We start from the raw sequence: 21,754 nt of genomic DNA on the forward strand, positions 1-21,754 counted from the left end.
GGCATTTTCCCTTCAGTTTTGTCTTCAGCAAGTGAAATGCATGCTCAATCGGATTCAGGTCAGGTGATTAACTTTGCCATTGCATAACATTCCACTTCTTTCCCTTAAAAAACTCTTTGGTTGCTTTTGCAGTATGCTTTGGATAATTGTCCATCTGCACTGTGAAGCGCTGTCCAATGAGTTCTGAAGCATTTGGCTCAATAGGAGCAGATAATATTGCCTGAAACACTTCAGAATTCATCCTGCTACTTTTGTCAGCAGTCACATCAATAAATACAAGAGAACCAGTTCCATTGGTAGCCATACATGCCTACGACATGACACTACCACCACCATGCTTCACTGATGAGGTGGTATGCTTAGGATCATGAGCAGTTCCTTTCCTCCTCCATACTCGTCTCTTCCCATCACTCTGGTACAAGTTGATCTTGGTCTCCTCTGTCCATAGGATGTTGAGGTCGTTTGGCAAACTCTAATCTGGTCTTCCTGTTTTTGAGGCTCACCAATGGTTTACATCTTATGGTGAACCCTCTGTATTCACTCTGGTGAAGACTTCTCTTGATTGTTGACTTTGACACACATACACCTACCTCCTGGAGAGTGTTCTTGATCTAGCCAACTGTTGTGAAGGGTGTTTTCTTCACTAGGGAATGAGTTCTTCGGTCATCCACCACAGTTGTTTTCAGTGGTCTTCCGAGTCTTTTGGTGTTACTGAGCTAACCAGTGCGTTCCTTTTTAAAAATGCTCCAAACAGTTGTTTTGGCCACGCCAATTTTTTTTGCCATCTCCCTAATGGGTTTGTTTTTTTTTTTTTAGCCTAATGATGGCTTGCTTCACTGATAGTGACAGCTCTTTGGATCTCATCTTGAGAGTTGACAGCAACAGATTCCAAATGCAAATAGCACATTTATTATGAACTCTGGACCTTTTAGCTGCTCATTGTAATTGGGATAATGAGAGCATAACACACACCTGGTCATGGAACAGCTGAAAAGCCAATTGTCCCATTACTTTTGGTCACTTAACAAGCGGGAGGCACATATGCAAACTGTTGTAATTTCTACACCGTTCACCTGATTTGGATGTAAATACCCTTAAATTAAAGCGGACAGTCTGCAGTTAAAGCCCATCTTGTTCGTTTCATTTCAAATCCATTGTGGTGGTGTATAGAGCCAAAAATGTTAGAATTGTGTTGATGTCCCAATATTATATGGACTTGACTGTAGCTTGCTTTGCTGGCTGGATTCTTTTTTCCATCATATTATACACTGCTAGTTTCTATGGTTTCGACCACCCTACAATCCAGCAGCGGTGGCCGTGCTTGCACTCTATAGAAAAAAAGCACTAGACTATGAATTGCAGAGTGGTGGTCGTGCTTGCACACGAGCGGTGTATAATGAGATGGAAAAATGAATCCAGCCAGCGAAGAAAGCAATATGGATAATAACAATACGGGGAGCACAGTGTATTACAAAAATGGCCCTGCTCCTACACATTAAAATAATGACCGTTACATTTAAAATGTTTGTCATGATTTTGCAAGTAACACAGGTATATTGCTCAACATAAAGAACCAGCCAACATAAAATCCAAACTAAGAAAAAAGAACAAATGTAAGCTCACATAATCTTGTGTTTCATGCTGCTGTTTTGTCTAATGATACAAGTTCAAAACTTTTGTGCACCTGAGCCTGGAACTTTAAGGCTACTTTCACACTAGCGTTCGGGTGTCCGCTCGTGCGCACCGTTTGAAGGGGCTCACGAGCGGCCCCGAACGCATCCGTCTGGCCCCAATGCATTATCAGTGGAGGTGGATCCACTGAGAATGCATCCGCCTGCCAGCGTTCAGCCTCCGCTCAGTGAGCGGACACCTGAACGCTGCTTGCAGCGTTCGGGTGTCCGCCTGGCCGTGCGGAGGCGAGCGGATCCGTCCAGACTTACAATGTAAGTCAATGGGGACGGATCCGCTTGAAGATGACACAATATGGCTCAATCTTCAAGCTGATCCGTTCCCCATTGACTTTCAATGTAAAGTCTGAACGGATCCGCTCAGACAACTTTCACAAATTTTCTAAGTTTTAATGCAGACGCATCCGTTCTGAACGGATGCGAACGTCTGCATTATCGGAGCGGATCCGTCTGATGAAACATCAGACGGATCCGCTCCGAACGCTAGTGTGAAAGTAGCCTCAGAAGGTTAATGAAGTTGTTTGGCCTAGGAGCTGACAACAACAATAGTGTTAAGGGTACTTTCACACTTGCGGCAGAGGATTCCGGCAGGCAGTTCTGTCGCCGGAACGCCTGCTATATCCGGCAATCCGGATGCCAGGGATGGCATTTGTCAGACTGATCCGGATCCGCCTGACAAATGCATTGAAATAACGGATTTATTTTTGAATTTATAAAGGTCTGCGCATGCGCAGACCGGAAATCCGGATCCGTTTTGCCGGATCACTTAATGCTGGATCCGGCACTAATACATTTCAATGTAAATTAATGCCGGATCCGGCATTCCGGCAAGTGTTCAGTATTTTTGGCCGGAGAGAAAACTGCAGCATACTGCAGTATTTTCTCTGTCCAAAAAACGTAAGAGGGACTGAACTGTTGCATCCTGAACGGAATGCTCTCCATTCAGAATGCATTAGGGTAAAACTGATCAGTTTTTTTACCGGTATTGAGCTCCTGTGACGGAACTCAATACCGGAAAACTCAAACGCTAGTGTGAAAGTACCCTAACACCTGTGTGCAATAAAAAAAAACAGTCCAAAACTAGCCTTTGTTCTTGCACACTTGACCGCTGAGGACAGCTATTATACAATAATACTAATTGCTCTCCAGCATACCATTGTCCAGTACTAGAGGGGAAACTCGCAAAATTTGACTATCGTGCAAAGTAAATTTATTTCAGTAATACAACTTAAAAGGTGAAACTAACATAAGAGACTCATTACATGCAAAGCGAGATATTTCAAGCCTTAGGCTACATGCACACGACCGTGGTGTGTTTTGCGGTTCGCAAATCGCAGATCCGCAAAACTCAGATGGCGTCCGTGCGCGTTCCGCAATTACGACACGGACAACCTTTAATATAACTGCCTATTCTTGTCTGCAAAGCTCGGACAAGAATAGGACATGTTATATTTTGTTTTGCGGGGCCAAGGAACGGAGCAACGGATGCGGACAGCACACTGAGTGCTGTCCGTATCTTTTGCGGCCCCGTTGAAGTGAATGGGTCCGCATCCGAGCCGCCAAAACAACGGCCGTGTGCATGAGGCCTTTATTTGTTATAATTTGGATGATTGGGGTTTCATAAGCTGTAAGCCATTAAGTCTCAATTTTGAGGTACCCTTTGCTCCGGGGGTATGGATTAATTAGCTGACTAGAGTGTGACACTGAGCCTTTTCACAAAATTCAAATTTTAGGCTGCATTGATGCAGCTCCTTTTAATTTTTATTACTGAAATAAATGGACTTTTGCATGATATATTCAAATTTATTTCGAGTTTCACCTGTATCTATGGTATACATATACAGTATATCAGGGCAGCAGTATTTACACAACAAATTGGAAACCTCATTACAGTTCTAACGGAACAATAAATAATGAATTAAAAATTTTTAATACGCCTTTAAAATAGAGCTGGGTGATTATGACCTAAATCAAAATCACGGTTAATTGAACATTATATCTCAATTATGATTAGCAAGCAATTATTTTGTTAGCCATGTGTGGGGCAGGCGGCAGCAGGCTGCTCTCCTCTCTTATCATCCCGGTAGGAGGTGATGTACTGGATAGCATGCCTGATGTGCATGCCAGGGAAGTAACGTGACTTGGACAGAGTCAGCAGTGGCCCGAGGTATCTCTGACACTGCTCCTTTTAAGGGCTTATGCACACAAACATATTATCTTTCTGTGTCCGTTCTGTTTTTTTTTTTTTTGCGAACCGTATGTGGAACCATTCATTTCATTTTTCTGCAAAAAAAAAACTGAAGTTACTTTGTGTGCATTCCGTTTCCGTATGTCCAGATGACTATTCCGCAAATAAATAGAAATGTCCTGTTATTGTCCGCATAATGGTCAAGGATAGCACTGTTCCATTAGGGCTAGCTGTGCCGTTCCGCAAAATACAGAATGGACATGGACGTCATTCGTATTTTTGCAGATCCGTGTTTTGCGGACTGCAAAATGCATACGGTCGTGTGCATGAGCCCTAATGGGAGTACCTTCTGTCCCTAGAGAACACAATTCATTCAAAGTGTGACATCACCATCCTGAGCTGCTCTTAATGGGAGTACTATCTATTCTTGGAAGACCAGACTACTTTGGCAGCTGGGAGTACCACCCTTTTAGATAGGGCAATAAACTTAGCTATGCATAATATACTATATAGGAAATTGAATGTTTTTAGCAGACTATTACAGGACCACCACCACCATCCTGAGCTACTTTTCAATGGGAGTACCAGTGTACTACAAAAATGTATTTATTATATTTTGCACCATTACATTTTTTGTAATTACTAAAAAAATTATACTTTTGCCTCTATCATTTTTTACATTGATTAATTGGGCAGTCCTGTTTCAAAACTCACCAGTAAACACACTTGACATCCTTTATCAGACTCTTGAATCTTCCTAGTTAAGGGGTTTTCCAGGTAATGGATACTGATGACCAATGCACAGGATAGATCATCATTATCAGATTGGTAGGGGGTCCAACACCTGACACCCTCACTAATCAGTTATTACCTGCTGTCCCAGTTCCTGGAAGTAAACAGTGTATGGAGCCGACCCACCACAGTTCTGTACGCTTCACTTGAATAGCAGCATCCGCTGCAGTAACCGAGAACCACCACTACACAGTTTTCAGAGCTCCATACACTACTTACTTCCTGGAACCACGGTTGCAGGTAACAGCTGATCAGTAGGAGTACTGGGTGTTAGCCCCATGTCAGTATGATACTGATGACCTAGCCTATTGAATAGGTCACCAGTATCCATAACCCAAAAAACTCCCTTATGCAGGCACATTTCCTGTAGTAATTTGACTTTTCTAGATACAGCAACAATAAAGGTTGTCCATGTAATGTTTTCAGAGAGTGTTATCTAAGCAGTGTTGTGCAGCAGTTTTTGATACTTTATAATTATTATTATAATTTTTTTACTCATCGCCTTTCCTTTATAGAGGGCAAGGGGCTACCCCTGTTGCAATGCAGAAAGCACAGCAAGTATCTCAAGGATTAGATCTCCTAACAGCTAAAGTAGAGAATGCTGCTCGAAAATTGGAAGCCCTAACAAACTCCAAACAGGCTATTGGAAAAAGGATTGATGCTGCTCAGGTGAGACAGAAAAGAATGGAGCATACAGTATATGTCCTAACTACCTTTTCACAATTGTAAGAAGTCCAGAATATATAATTGAGATGTTTATGAACATTTGTCTAAAATAAAGTGCTAAGGAAATCCATTTTAAATCGCACAGTAGGGTTCTCTTCATGTTAAATATTTCCTTCGGTCTAGTCATTACAGATGACCTGTGGGTTAGTAAAAATTGTATTCCTCATAAATGTTAAGAAGACAACTGGGTGTCATCAGTTGAGGGTGTGACCACACTCTCTCACACTCTGAAATTAGTGCTGCCAGTGTCAGACTTTAGAAGGAGGGATGCAAATGAGCTCTTAACAAGCTCTGCCTCTAATGCCACCAGATGTAAGGCAGCTATCAGTGTTCAGCTCTTAAAATAAGCCTTGAGACATGGCTTGGATATTAAATAAGCCAGCACCTCATCTGCAGACAGCTGTTTCGGGGTGATTGCCCCTCATCAGTGCAGAGCAGAGAGTACTGGCTTAACTGGGTGAGAGGCCTGTGTCCGGGTCAGGGGGGGAACGACTCTCCTTAGGGAGAGAGCACCTTAATCAGTGTGAGGAGACTTATAGGCCATACATGCTCCTCTGGAATTCTGAGGAGCATGTATGGCCTAGAAGTCTCCTCACACTGATTAAGGTGCTCTCTCCCTAAGGGGAGTAGTTCCCCCCCAGACTTTGGAAAGACACACACCTTTGATAAAGGAAATGGTAACGCTTGGTTGTCTATTTATTCATAACTGTCTAGAAGGAATGGTACAATGCTGATATCTATAAAAAAGTTATTTTATATACATTTATTAATTAAAATAGAGCTGTAAAAATGACCTATCCTCAATTAGATGATGCACACAGTACAGTTTCTAGTTTATTATGATAGATCCATAGATAGTTGTATTTGGTAAGCAGGCTTGGTTTGTACTGTAATTAAACAGATGTGCGCACCATAGGGTAATTCTGCGAGAACCAAAGGATAAAAGAATAATAAATTGCAAGGCTCACCTTGTGAGGTTGTGCAAATGTTAGGCACAACTCTAGTATAAGCTAATCAGAAGGACCTGAACACCTGGAAATGGCGATCTGCAGCCACGGGATCAAGAGGAATCTTCTTATCGGAGATGCCTGGGATCCCCAAGAAGGTAAGTAGTAAGTAGAAAGCAAAACGTCCCACGGCGCAAAAAAACGTCCACAGGTCACCAGTACAATATTTTATTGCAGCAATACAACGCGTTTCGGGGAATCACTCCCCTTCATCAGGTACAAGGGGCTGCACATGTACAAAGAACAGAAAACGACCTGTCCGAGAAAGAGCGGCACCATCTCAGGAAGTCAGGCTTAGGAAACGCTTTACGCAGATGTATTTTAATACTGTAGACCGAAGGGCATAACTATGATTCCTATGGCACCATAGCAAAATAAGAGGGGGGCCTCCATCACCTAGTTTAGAAAATTAAAACGGCAGCATAAGTGGCAATAATAAGAGGTGTATATATTATAATATATATCTGTAAGCTCACATTAGACCAAAAAGCCTCTATATTGTTGTTCCCCGCAAAGAGGTACAATGTTCTTGCACATGATAACCTGTGGGACCTATAGCAAGTGCTGTGGCTGCTATGGCTATAGTTACCTCCATGCACCAATTAATTTCCTTTCAATAATTTAGGTTTAGAAACATCTCTTCTGTCCCAAGAGAACATTTTTATGATGGGGCCACAGCTAGACTTTTTGGAGGACAGATTTTAACTTGTATGCAGTCTGCTTCTTAAAGCTGTCACTTGGTATAGGTTTATTTACTGCTTAGGACTACAGTTGTAGCTCGGTAGTTAGGGGAACCTGTCACCATGATAATGAAGTGCAGTCTGCATGCTGCATATTATAGAGTAGGGCTGCAGTAAACGATTATTTTAGAAATCGAGTATTTAATAATTTTTTATTTTTTATTTTATTTTTTTACAATTTAATCGAGTAATCTAATAAGAAAACATGAATAAATAGACTGTTTTATAAAAACTCATCAGACCCCCTGCCATCAGTCCCCAACACCCTTCGTTCCCCCCCTGTGCGATCAGCCCAAGTGCATCAGTTTCCCACAGTGCCATCAGCTCCGTTCCCCCAGTACCTTCAGCTCTTCCTCACCCTAGTGCCGCCAGCTCCAACCCAGTGTCACCAGCTTTCCCCCCCCCTGTGCCACTAAGTGCCACTAGCTTGCGTCCCCAACTGCCCCCCAGTGCCACCAACTGCCCCCCAGTGCCACCATCTCCCCCCCTCCTAGACATGTCCCCAGCGACAGTACTTGCCTTTCCTGTAGGGGCGCCACTCCACAGCTCCTTCATCTTCTATGCGCGCTGCACTGACGTCCTGACATCACACAGCGTCGGGTCATACGTGCACTATGTCCTGACGATGTGTCAGGAAGAAAGTGCAGCACAGCGCGGGCCGGTGGGTGACCAAGGAGTGGTAAGTAATAGCAAGCGCTTCACTCCCGCTCCGTGGTCACATGACACAAATGAATCCTCGATGCAAAAAATTTAGTCGTTTCAGTCGTATTATAGAGCAGCAGGAGCTGAGCAGATTGATGTAGTTGTGTGAAATTTTGTCCTTTCAACCTCTCTTCTTTTTATGCATAAGCATCACGTGTGGTGGTGCCACTCAGTGATCAACTGTTATCTCTGCATGACTTGGCATACAGGGAAGGCTGTCAATCACTGAGTAGGGCTGCCCACATGACCACTATCCATAAAAAAAGCAGAGGTTTAAATGCTCTAAATCTTTTTGTACAAAACTATATATCAGTCTGCTCAGCACCTCCGGTCTATAGCATGCTGTCTGCATATCACATTGCATTTCATGGTGACAGGCACCTTTTAACTACTGAGCTATATCTATAACCCTAACCAGTTGATTAACCTGTATGCAGTCTATTGCTTGAAGCTGTCACTTGATAGAAGAGTAGTTATAATTAATCCTACAAATGGTCTATCTCTAGCTGTGGCCCCAGCCTAAAAATTCCTGATGCTTTGTTCCCACGGGAGATGAGCTGCTGTCAGACTCTGTATTCTTCTCTCATTAATGAAAACATATGTAAATTTGGTACTGTATGTTTATGGGAGAGTTGAAAGGAATAACTGTTATTTCAACTGTGAGTGGTATTACTGCAAAGTGGAAGCTTTCAGGAACCACAGCAACTCAGACCAGGTAAAGTTTGAGCGGCGCCACTGAGTTCTTGAAAGTTGCCAATGCTCTGCTGACTCAGTAAATGCAGAGTTACAAACCTCCTTAGGCATTAACATCAGCACAAAAACTGTGTGCCCAGGAGCTTTATGGCCAAGTAGCTGCAGCCAAGCTTTACCTCGCCAAGCAGATGGGAGCGGTGTAAAGCATGCCGCCACTAGAGCAGTGGAAATATGTTTTATGGAGTGACGAATCACACTTCTCTATCTGGCAGTCTGATGGACGAGTTTGGGTTTGGCAAATAGGAATACAATACCTGATTGACTGCATTGTGCCAACTACAAAGTTTATTGGAGAAGGAATAATGTTGTGGTGTTGTTTTTCAGGGGTTTTCCTAGGCCCCATAGTTCCAATCAAAGGAAATATTTGGCATACCAAAACATTTTGAACAATGGTATGCTTCAAAGTTTGTGTCAGGCTTTTTTTCTGTTCCAGCATGACTGTGCCCCAGTGCAGAAAGCAAGCTCCCTAAAGTGTGGGGTCATTTATTAAACCTGATGTTTTAGACGCCTGACTTAATAACTGTGCGCTGGCGCTTGATGCACCTAAATTATGTAGAGGCGCCGGCCTCTATATAACTTAGGCGCATCCACCGCCGGCCTAAATCTACGCCAGCTCTCTTGCTGTCGTAGATTTTGATAATTTCTCGCCCATATTCATTCAACCGTGGGTATAGCTATGTCCTCTAGGAGGCGTTGACACTAGTAAAAGCTGGCAGCTATACCCCCTCCAGCCAGTTTTTTTCTAGTGTCAATAGGAGGCAAGACCTCCCTGCTCTGCAGGGAATCTCCTGAAGATTTTTTATTTTAGTTTATTTTTTTCCTTCTTTTTCAGATGGGAAAACAGTGGACGCCTCGCCCCCCTGCTCTCCCGGGGTCGATCTGTGCCAGTGCCGGTCACCCACACTGCTGCCTCCCCCACAGAAGACAAGGTGGACCAGGGCAGCCTCGCTCCCCTGCATCCCGCCAGCCAAGGGGTCACCCATCCAAGGCCCCCTTTTCCAGTGTCCTGCCACTATGGTGCCAGTAGCTGAAGGGGTGACCCTACTGGACCAGAGGAGGGGTGAAGATGGCGGCATGAAAGAGAAGAGAGGTGAGTACACGGGACTAGGTGAGTATGTTTAACCCTCTTGGTTGGTCTCCCCCTCCCCCGTGGTGGCAATAGTCTTGCTTTATTATAGAATTAGGGGTCTCTGCCTCAGGATATGGGGCAGATTTGCTGCTGTTCATGGGGCCTCACTAGGTTCTGCCAAGCATGACTGCAGACAGGATCTGAGGGCCCTCAGTTATTAGTTTTCAGCAGATCTGCGCTGCACTATGTTGTTGTGGCACCAGGACCCCCTCACTTCCCCTCTAGGCCGCCGGCTACGCGGCCACTTAGGGGGTTAAAAAACTTCCTTGCAGCGCTCCTGTCTCGGCCGGCCATGGTTATACTCCATGGTGTCTCCGCCGGTCCCGCAGCTACCACCATCTAGGAAAAGGAGTTACACCCCTCTCGGGGACCGGCACCAACAAGCGCCGCTCTGGAAGGGTTAAAGCCGGTATGATGCCGGCCGCCGCAGGATTTTTCAGCCAGCGATCTTTCCAGTCCGGGGTGACATCCCCCGGCCGGTGGATGAATGCGGCGCTTCCGCTCTCTCTTCTCGGTACCTCTACGCTCCGGCTGACCGACAGCTTCCGGTCGGCCGTGCGCGAACACTTTGGCCCGGCTGCAGCTTCATCCGCTGCGGACCGGGATCATGCACCGGTCGACAAGCAAGGAAGGGAGCGGAGGAGCTCCCCCACTCCCCTATATGCGATCCGCTCTTGTCTGGGCGCTTAAGGGGTTAATTGCATCTCTGGACAGGGTGTGGGGGTGCGCTGTGGTGCGAATTCTTCCCGCCTCACTTCCCTCTCCTACATGCCGCTAAGCCCCGCCCTGGTCTTCAGACAGCTTAACCCTTTCTGGCCAGCCACCTCTGCAACCGGCACCAGCCTTCCATAGGCGAGTAATTGAAATAGAAATTGGAGATTATCCAGCTCACCCGTATCAATCCTGTAAATCTGTGCACGGAACAGACCCAAGCCAGTACAGACATCATATGTATGTAGAGAAAGAAGGCTCCAGAACTCATGGTAAGTTTTCCGGTCCCGGTCTTTATTCCACCAAACTTGTCATGTACAAACACAGTCTCCAGTACAATGTGCCTTAACCGTTAACACAGAACAAGAGGTCCTGTGCTGGAGAATATATCAACCAAAAACGGCCCCGGAGGGCGGATTGGTAATCCAGAGGTCCTGTGCAATTAACCCCTTCCTGCCTTTCTGCCCACTTGGACATCATAGTTAAAAAAAAAAAAAATATGTAAAAATGTAAGTTTCATACTGCCCCCCTCATCACCGCAGGACCACCCGGTCTGTGTGGTACCAGGCTGGGCCCGTGTCCTATAGCGGACAAAGGAGGACATCTCATAGTTCCCAATCCGCCCTCCGGGTCGTGTGGTTGATAGTTTTCCAGCACAGGACCTCTGGATTACCAATCCGCCCTCCGGGGCCGTTTTTGTTTGATATATTCTCCAGCACAGGACCTCTTGTTCCCAATCTGTCCTCCGGGGCCGTTTGTATGATAATTCTCCAGCGCACTCCAGTACAGGACCTCTGGATTCCCAATCCGTCCTCCGGGGCCGTTTGGTTGATAATTCTCCACCAGCGAAATCCGGTGCAGAACCTCTGGAAGTTCCCAATCCGTCCTTCGGGGCTGTTTGGTTGATAATTCTCCAGCACACTCCAGTACAGGACTTCTGGTTTCCCAATCCGTCCTCCAGGGCCATTTGGTTGATAATTCTCCACCTGCATGATCCAATGGAGAACCTCTGCAAGTTCCCACTCCACCCTTCAGGGTCGTTTGGTTGATATATCCCCACCAGTGTGGCCTACGCTGCCACGGGCAGTTTCTGTGAGATAGAACTGCGCGCAAGCGAGCCAGAGCAGAACATTTCTCCTCGGTCTCCCGCACACCCCCAAGGGTCCCCCTCAGACGCGAGAGGGGATCAGTGATTTGGGCTCTATCTCGACTCCCTTGCAATGTTCTGAGATTGCGTCCACAGTAGCCAGCAGTTCTTGTCGTTTGCATTACCCCCTTTCATAAGGTGGAGTATTTGCACCATTGCCGCATACCATACGTACCTTAGGCATTATAACTGCTAGAGCGCTGTTGTCAGTGACACCCGTAGGCGTTTCCCCCTTCCAGAGGGGACGGAATTACATTTCCACTAGGTAGTCTCGTTATGGCATTATCACTGTTTCGGTGGTTACCGTAGGCATTACCTCTTCCTTAGGTGGAGTAATTGCATATCGCATATGCGTGCCCTTCCATAAACAACGTAATCTCTCTACCGTTGCATTCAGTTCCTGCTGTATGCATGACCACTTCCGCTAGCAGTACTCCTTGTATGCATTACCCCTTCCATAGGGAGTAATTGCACTACTACGGTTACAGTACTTGCCTTTATATATTGTCCCCTGCAGTTGGTGGACTAAGTACAATTACACTGTTTTTAGTGCCGGACGTATGCATCCCCCCTTCGGTAAGTGGCGGCATTGCATCTCCACTGGGTTCTGTTCCTGCCGTATGCATTTGCCTTCTCCCATCACCGTGCTTCCTCTTGCATTCCCTTTCCACTAGTGGTCCGCTTACAGGGGAATACCTAAGCATCTTGTGCTGCAGTTGAACTTCGCCACGGCTCTAGATGCCTTAGCTTCTTTCACAGTGGGGCATGGCAACAGCCGATGCCCGCGGGTGCTGGTGCTCTGCATCTGTGGTGTATGGGTGCCGCCGGGGGAAACAGTAGCTGTTTCCACATGGGCTCCTTCTTATCTTTCGGTGCTGTTTTGGTGCATGGTTGTGACATCCTGTGTCTTCTCAGAGGGGTTGCCTAGCAACACTTATGTGTCAAGTCGAGGGTTCACTGACTGTAGTCCCCCCCCCCCCCTTCCTGGGGGTTCTACCCTTACGCTAGAATTGCTGTTGCTCCTGTTCAGAGCCCTTCTGAGGTAAGTGTTTAAGGCTAAGGGCTCTTTCACACTTGCGTTCTTTTCTTCCGGCATAGAGTTCCGTCGTCGGGGCTCTATGCCGGAAGAATCCTGATCAGGATTATCCTAATGCATTCTGAATGGAGAGAAATCCGTTCAGGATGCATCAGGATGTCTTCAGTTCCGGAACGGAACGTTTTTTGGCCGGAGAAAATACCGCAGCATGCTGCGCTTTTTGCTCCGGCCAAAAATCCGGAACACTTGCCGCAAGGCCGGATCCGGAATTAATGCCCATTGAAAGGCATTGATCCGGATCCGGCCTTAAGCTAAACGTCGTTTCGGCGCATTGCCGGAGCCGACATTTAGCTTTTTCTGAATGGTTACCATGGCTGCCAAGACGCTAAAGTCCTGGCAGCCATGGTAAAGTGTAGCGGGGAGCGGGGGAGCAGTATACCTACCGTCCGTGCGGCTCCCCGGGCGCTCCAGAGTGACGTCAGGGCGCCCCAAGCGCATGGATCATGTGATCACATGGATCACGTCATCCATGCGCATGGGGCGCTCTGACGTCATTCTGGAGCGCCCGGGGAGCCGCACGGACTGTAAGTATACCGCTCCCCTGCTCCCTGCTCCTACTATGGCAACCAGGACTTTAATAGCGTCCTGGGTGCCATAGTAACACTGAAAGCATTTTGAAGACGGTTCCGTCTTCAAATGCTTTCAGTACACTTGCGTTTTTCCGGATCCGGCGTGTAATTCCGGCAAGTGGAGTACACGCCGGATCCGGACAACGCAAGTGTGAAAGAGGCCTAACTCTACTTAACTGGGGCAGTATAGTGCCATGACTTCTACGGGATATCCTCCCCCCCCCTTTAGTTTTGCGCCGACGGGCAGGCGCTGGCTACTTCTGGGGGAGTGGTGAGTGGTATTTGTGTTACCACTGCATGCTATGGTTCTTATTGCTCAGCTCCTTCGTCAGGTGGTGGATTCCGCTAGCGATACAGTTGTGGCTCCCCTTTCTTGACTTCCTCCTCTGGCAGAGTTTTGGCACAGTCACTAAACGCCTGTTGCATCGGCATTTGCACGGAGTGTTCCTTTTGTGGCCTTCTATTTCAGAGTTCCGGCCCCGGCTGGTGGGTTGTGGCGCACTCCACATCTTTCCTTCTAAAGGTGAATCCTTCCCACTGGTCCTGGGTGTCCTACTTGTTTCTGCATTACTTTCCTTAAGACATGACTAATGTCTAGGTCACGTCAGCCTCTGGTGGTCATACTTTCCACCGCCTATTCCGTGGGTAGGCTACGAGACTCCCCACACCATGACGGAGCGGATTTGCTGTGACGTCTTGCCACACTGATAGACGTTCCATTCCTGGACCAGAACACCCTTCTGTTTCTTCTTCCTCCTTGGACAGAATGGCTACGGGCCTTCTGTATTCCGGGACTGCGGAAGGTGTTTGAGGCAATCTGTCTGCGTTGGGGTCGCCCGGACATGGACTGGTTGGCCTAAAGTCTGACTCTGAAGCTTCCGGCATGGGCGCCCTGATTTCCCTTTGGCAGGGGCTCTCCCTCCTTTGCGTTTCCCCCCCCCCCCCCTTTCTCTCCTACCCAGAGTTCTGCAGAAGATCAGGATGGAGGGTATTCCGACTATCCTAGTCACCCTGGGGTATGCACGTGGTATACCGACCTCGTTCTCCTTCTAGGAGACGTTCCTGGTCACTGCCGCTCAGAGATGGCCTTCTTTCGCAGAGTCCGGTCTTCCATTGGGATTTCAGGTCTCTTCGTTCGCCGGTGGATGTCATCCGCAAGCCTGCATCGTCCAGGATCTATTCAGGACCTGGAGGTCCTTCCTGGGTTTGTGTGGAAGCTGAAATGTCCGCCACTGTCTTCCTTTACCGTCTTGGGACCTGGATTTAGTCCTTTCAACGCTCCAGGTTTTTCCTGGAGCCCTGGCGGGAGGTTCTCTCCTACTCCTGTCCTGGAAGGTAGTTTTTTCTGGTCGCTGTCACTTCCATTAGATGGTGTCTGAGTTGGCAGCTCTCTCTGCGGAGAACCTTTCCTGGTTATTCATAGGGACAAGGTGGTTCACCGGCCTGTCCCTTCCTTTCTTCCAAAGGTGGTCTCTGACTTCCATTTTAGCAAGAAACTTGTCCTTCCCTCACTGTGCCCATCTTTTTCACACCCTAAGGGAAAGGAGTTACACCATTTGGACGTTGTCAGAGCTCTGGAGCTCTATTTAGCAGCCTCCGGTAACTTCCGCCGTCTGGATCCCCTTTTTGTCATTCCGGAGGGTCCTCGAAAGGGGTGGGCGGCCTCCAAGGAGGCAATTGCACGATCGTTTCGGTCTGCAAGTGCTGAACCATACGCACCCGGAGCAGGGTTCCGCCCTTAGGTGTCACGGCTCGCTCCACTAGAGTGGTGGGCGCTTCTTGGGCTTGGAGGAATTGTGCTTCGGCTGCACAGTTGTGTAAGGCGGCTACTGGTCCCCCTTACACACATTCAAATTTTTTTACCAGGAGCACACGTATGCATCGGCGGACGCTGCCCTGGGCCACGTGATCTTACAGGCAGCAGTTTTCTTAGATGCCAGCAGGGACGCTTGCTTTTTTATGGGTCTGTGGTTTTTCCCTCCCGTGGACTGCTTTCGGACGTCCCACGGTTCCTGTGTCCCCCAATGAATATGGGCGAGAAAAGGAGATTTTTGTATAACTTACCAGTAAAATCTCTTTCTTGCTCTTCATTGGGGGACACAGCACCCACCCAGTATTGTTGTTCGGTCACAGTTGTGGCAGTTGCTGGTTTGAACCCCGTTGGGTCCTTCGGCATGGTTGGTGTTCCATGTTTTTTATTGGTTGGCTTGCTTCTCCTACTGCGTGTTCACAAACTGAAGCTCTCTCTCCAGGCTGGAGGGGGTATAGCTGCCAGGGGAGGAGCTAACAGCTTTTACTAGTGTCAACGCCTCCTAGAGGACATAGCTATACCCACGGTTCCTGTGTCCCCCAATGAAGAGCGAGAAAGAGATTTTACTGGTAAGTTATAAAAAAATCTCCTTTATCTACGTCTAAAAGACGCTTATAAAATGTTAAGAGACAGGCTGGGCGGCCCCCTTCCCAACCCACGCCATGCACTCTTTTTTTTAGAAGTGGCATGGATAGGGAAGAAATCGCAGATTCGACCGCAAATTCCCTTGGCGACCAAATCTGTAAACAGATATATGCGAAAAATTGGCATGTATCTATTCTAGAGTTGCACCAGGTATTGAAGTTTTGATACCCAATCAATACTTTTAGACCCGGATCGTATCTGTTAGAGAACATGGCAGGCGCTGCTCTCAGCACGTGCCATGTTCTCCTCAGCTGCCCAGTGGAGAAGGAGGAGTTTAGTACTGCGGAGGAGGGAATTGACTGTGGCCACTGCGCCACCAATGAATATAATTAACACATTAATTTAAGTGTAAGTGGCGGTGGCGGTATCGCATACCTTGCACCTGCCCTCTGACAGGGCTCTGCGATCCCTGGCAATTCACACTCTCCCTGCTGCCCTGGGCTTTGTGCAATATCTGAGGGGTTAAGTCCTATTCACCCTAATAGAGCTCTATTGGGGGTGAATAGGACACCGGGATTAAAAGATCCCAGGTTCTAGCCACTAAGGGGCTAAAAATCACAGGTCTGCAAAACAAAATATTTCAAGAGCTGTTTTGGTTATTCCACGTAATCTTTGTTTTTTGGTGTGCAGTACCTCAAAATAAATGGAAATAGACTTATAAAATTTAAGTTTTATTATAATCTTTTCATGAAAATACTTTTTTGAACTGAAATGAGCTCCCCTACACACACTAAACTTGATTCTTCTTCCCTGTGAGGCTCCTCTTGGTCCATTTACTCTTGTAAGTAGCATCTGACATTCAAACTCATCAGGCAACCTAAAGCATGAAATGCTTTCAGCATTCGTCCGACGATCTTTATTTCCTAAAAATTTCTGTACGACTTCTTTAACCACCTCCGGACCGCCTAACTCAGGATTGCGTTCCGGAGGTGGCAGCGCTGCGCAGAGTCACGCATATACGCGTCATCTCGCGAGACGCGAGATTTCGCTCAAAGCCGGCCCGCGCATGCGCATCGCGGGCCGGCAAAATTAAAAGAAGTATTTCGTCACCAGCCTGCCAGCAACGATCATTGGCTGGCAGGCTGGCGATTTTCAAAAAATCCAATCCAAAGTCATATAACAGATCATATTAGTAAATATGATCTGTTATATGGCTTGTCTGCTCCTGTGCTGGTCCTTTTTGTCGGTTGGATCCAGCACAGGAGCAGACTGAACTGTGAGTACACCAACACTACACCTTAGCCCCAGATCACCCACCTGCACCCCAATTAACCCTTTGATCACCCCTTTGATCGCCCCTGTCAATCACTAGTGAAAGGAAAAAAAGTGATCAGTGTAAACTGTCACTTTTTTTTTTTCACTGGTATTGGCTGTTAGGTTTTAGGGATAGTTTAGGCCCCTTGGTTAGGTAGTTAGCGTCAGTTAGCGCCCACCCCACCGCACCGCAGTCACTTTTATTCGCTGTTTAGCGTATCGCTAATCAGCATTTGTACTTTTATAGTATCTGTAAGTGATCAAAACTGATCACGGTCAGATCTATAATAGTATTAGTGTCACCTTAGCTCGCCCTCCACCCAAAACGCAGTGTTTGCCCGATCAGGCCTGATCGGTCGCCCACACGTGCGTTCACCCACGCCCGCCCCACCGCAGTGACAAAAAATATATATTTTTTGATCACTGCACATTCATTTTACACGCACTGCGGCGATAAAAAAATCAGTTTTGATATTTTTTATCAACCGCAGCAGCCTCCGGTACTTCGCTAGCCTCCCCTTTGTAAGACAGGTTTGCTTTTTTTCTTGGGTAGTCTCAGGGAATACCCCTAAATTTAGTAGTCCAAAATGTCAAACAGGGGGTATTCTTCTGAAGAGGCCTACAGGATTCTGACCCAGTCGGATGAGGAGTGGGAACCCTCATCTGACGAATCTAGCGGGTCAGAATATGAACCTGTGGAAAGCAGTGGCTCTCTGACCCAAAGTTCGGACGAGGAGGTGGAGGTCCCTGGCAGCACCAGGCGTACCCGGCCCCATGTCGCTAGACCACAGGTTACGCAGGATCCGCTTCAAGAGCAGCAGAGTGGGGCTGTCGCTGCCGGATCACGTGGTGAGGCATACACCAGCAGCGCAGCCCTTCCTGGACCTAGTACCAGCACTGCCGTACAACCTGGTGAAGTAGCGAGCACCAGAAGGGCAGTTGAAGCTGGTACGGTGGCACGTGCAATAGTTACCCCGTCGCAGCCACCGCAAAGACGGGCCCGTAGAGCCCCTAGAGTCCCTGAGGTGCTGGCAAATCCTGATTGGCAGTCACCAACTTCAGCCGCACCAGTAGTTCCCCCTTTCACCGCCCAGTCTGGAGTTCGGGTTGAGACGGCTCAAATCGGTTCGGCCCTGGGATTTTTTGAGCTGTTCTTGACTGCGGAGCTCTTGGACTTAGTCGTGGCAGAGACCAACCAGTATGCCACACAATTTATAACCGCTAACCCGGGAAGCTATTATGCCCAGCCTTTCCGGTGGAAACCAGTCCAAGTTTCCGAACTTAAATTTTTTTTGGGCCTTCTCCTCAACATGGGCCTGACAAAAAAGCATGAATTGCGGTCATATTGGTCAACGCACCCAATTCATCACATGCCCATGTTCTCTGCTGCTATGTCCAGGACACGATTTGAGACCATCCTACGTTTTCTGCATTTTAGCGACAATACCACCTCCCGTCCCAGAGGCCACCCTGCTTTTGACCGGCTCCACAAAATTCGGCCCCTCATAGACCATTTCAACCTGAAATTTGCAGATTTGTATACCCCTGAGCAAAACATCTGCGTAGACGAGTCCCTAATACATTTTACCGGGCGCCTTGGCTTCAAACAATACATCCCAAGCAAGCGTGCCCGGTATGGGGTCAAATTGTATAAGCTCTGTGAAAGGGCCACAGGCTATACCCACAAATTTCGGATCTATGAGGGAAAAGATCAGACCCTGGAGCCGGTCGGTTGCACTGACTACCTGGGGAGCAGTGGGAAGACAGTCTGGGACTTGGTGTCACCCTTATTCGGCAAGGGGTACCATCTTTATGTGGACAATTTCTACACAAGTGTGGCCCTCTTTAGGCATTTGTTTCTAGAACGGATTTGCGCCTGTGGCACCGCGCGAACTAGTCGCGTGGGCTTCCCCCAACGGCTTGTAACCACCCGTCTTGCAAGGGGGGAGAGGGCTGCCTTGTGTAACGAAGAACTGCTCGCGGTGAAATGGAGAGACAAGCGTGACGTTTACATGCTCTCCTCCATTCACGCAGACACGACAATCCAAATTGAGCGAGCAACCCGTGTCATTGAAAAGCCCCTCTGTGTCCACGACTATAATGCGCTCATGGGAGGGGTGGACTTCAATGACCAGATGTTGTCTCCGTATTTAGTTTCCCGCAGAACCAGACGCTGGTATAAGAAGGTGTCTGTATATTTGATTCAATTGGCTCTGTACAATAGTTTTGTTCTCTACAGTAAGGCTGGGAGAACAGGATCCTTCCTCAAATTCCAGGAAGAGATCATCGAGAACCTCCTTTACCCAGGAGGTTCCGTGGCCCCATCCACCAGTGTAGTTAGCCGTCTACACGAGCGACATTTCCCCAGTGTCGTTCCTGGTACCTCAACCCAACCGTCACCCCGAAAAAGATGTCGTGTCTGTAGCAGGAGTGGAATAAGGCGTGACACCCGCTATTTCTGTCCTGACTGTGCTGACCACCCTGCCCTATGCTATGGAGAGTGTTTCCGGAAGTACCACACACAGGTACACCTAGAATAGGGATCACATCTCACCAGGACAGGCACACAGGGCTATTAGGGCCCATTCACTCACAGCTGCTGCAAACCTCTCCTTTCACCTGGGATAAAGTGCATAACGTACTTCGCCACATCTTTGGGCGATTTGCGCTTTGCACATTGTCCCATGGGGAAGGAGAGGTTTGTTCTATAAAAGGTAAAAAAAACTAAACAAAAAAAAAAATACCGGTAAGTAAAAAAGTTAAATGTTCAGTTAAAAAAGTTTTAAAAAAGTTTCTATGTTCTGTTCAACAGTTAATAAAGTTATTGCTTTGCGGCCTGGTTTTTTCTTTTTTGTTTTGTTTTTTTTACCTTTCAGGTGGACCAACCGATCGACTAGCTGCAGCACTGATGTGCATTCGGACAGAAGCATTGCGCTGCTGTCAGATTACACGCAAGTCGGTGTATGCGGCGCTGCAAGACGAGATTTCTCCTCTGCAGTAAAAGATACGTTTGCCGAGGCATATGAGCTGAGGAGGTGGCGGTGTTCCTATACTTTGGCAAACACTTTGTATATATAAAAAAAAAAATCCCGCCAATGATTTATTCATCCACATCGATTGATGTGAATGGAGAAATCTGGTTTGCCAGGGCATACGAGCTGAAGTGGGTATGGATGTTGGGCGGAGCTCCTATGTCCTGGCAGACGCCTTTCCCCTCCTTTTTCTTTTTTTGGCAGAGATTTTTTCATCCACATTGATCGATGCGAATGAAGAAATCTGTGCCGTTCATTTTTTTCTTTCAGCCCAGAGGCTGAACGGAAAAAAAAAATCTCATTACCCGTATGCTCAATATAAGGAGAATAGCAGAAACTCCTAATGCTGGGCATACATGTAATGATTGCGGAGACCCTCAAATGCCAGGGCAGTACAAACACCCCACAAATAACACCATTTTGGAAAGAAGACACCCCAAGGTATTCGCTGAGGGGCATATTGAGTCCATGAAAGATTGAAATTTTTGTCCCAAGTTAGCGGAAAGGGAGACTTTGTGAGAACAAAATCAAAAAAATCAATTTCCGCTAACTTGTGCCAAAATTTTTTTTTTTCAATGAACTCGCCATGCCCCTCATTGAATACCTTGGGGTGTCTTCTTTCCAAAATGGGGTCACATGTGGGGTATTTATACTGCCCTGGCATTTTAGGGGCCCCAAAGCGTGAGAAGAAGTCTGGTATCCAAATGTCTAAAAATGCCCTCCTAAAAAGGAATTTGGGCACCTTTGCCCACCTAGGCTGCAAAAAAGTGTCACACATGTGGTATCTCCGTATTCAGCAGAAGTTGGGGAATATGTTTTGGGGTGTCATTTTACATATACCCATGCTGGGTGAGATAAATATCTTGGTCAAATGCCAACTTTGTATAAAAAAAATGGGAAAAGTTGTCTTTTGCCAAGATATTTCTCTCACCCAGCATGGGTATATGTAAAATGACACCCCAAAACACATTCCCCACCTTCTCCTGAGTACGGAGATACCAGATGTGTGACACTTTTTTGCAGCCTAGGTGGGCAAAGGGGCCCACATTCCAAAGAGCACCTTTCGGATTTCACAGGTCATTTACCTACTTACCAGACATTAGGGCCCCTGGAAAATGCCAGGGCAGTATAACTACCCCACAAGTGACCCCATTTTGGAAAGAAGACACCCCAAGGTATTCCGTGAGGGGCATGGCAAGTTCCTAGAATTTTTTATTTTTTGTCACAAGTTAGTTGAAAATGTTGATTTTTTTTTAATTTTTTTTTTTTCATACAAAGTCTCATATTCCACTAACTTGTGACAAAAAATAAAAATTTCCATGAACTCACTATGCCCATCAGCGAATACCTTGGGGTCTCTTCTTTCCAAAATGGGGTCACTTGTGGGGTAGTTATACTGCCCTGGCATTCTAGGGGCCCAAATGTGTGGTAAGGAGTTTGAAATCAAATTCAGTAAAAAATGACCTGTGAAATCCGAAAGGTGCTCTTTGGAATATGGGCCCCTTTGCCCACCTAGGCTGCAAAAAAGTGTCACACATCTGGTATCTCCGTACTCAGGAGAAGGTGGGGAATGTGTTTTGGGGTGTCATTTTATATATACCCATGCTGGGTGAGAGAAATATCTTGGCAAAAGACAACTTATCCCATTTTTTTATACAAAGTTGGCATTTGACCAAGATATTTATCTCACCCAGCATGGGTATATGTAAAAAGACACCCCAAAACACATTCCTCAACTTCTCCTGAGTACGGGGATACCAGATGT

The 21,754-nt window shown here is 47.0% G+C and overlaps 1 protein-coding gene across 1 annotated transcript in view; it reads left to right on the forward strand.

The window, feature by feature from the left end:
- The window catches only part of VCL (vinculin), a 193,017-nt gene that overhangs the window by 110,909 nt on the left and 60,354 nt on the right, over positions 1-21,754 (forward strand). Inside the window, 1 exon segment of the mRNA XM_040438637.1 lies at positions 5,184-5,337. Coding sequence (XP_040294571.1) covers positions 5,184-5,337 — 154 coding nt within the window.

Source organism: Bufo bufo, chromosome 6, assembly GCF_905171765.1.
Source record: "Bufo bufo chromosome 6, aBufBuf1.1, whole genome shotgun sequence".
NCBI classification, from domain to species: domain Eukaryota; kingdom Metazoa; phylum Chordata; class Amphibia; order Anura; family Bufonidae; genus Bufo; species Bufo bufo.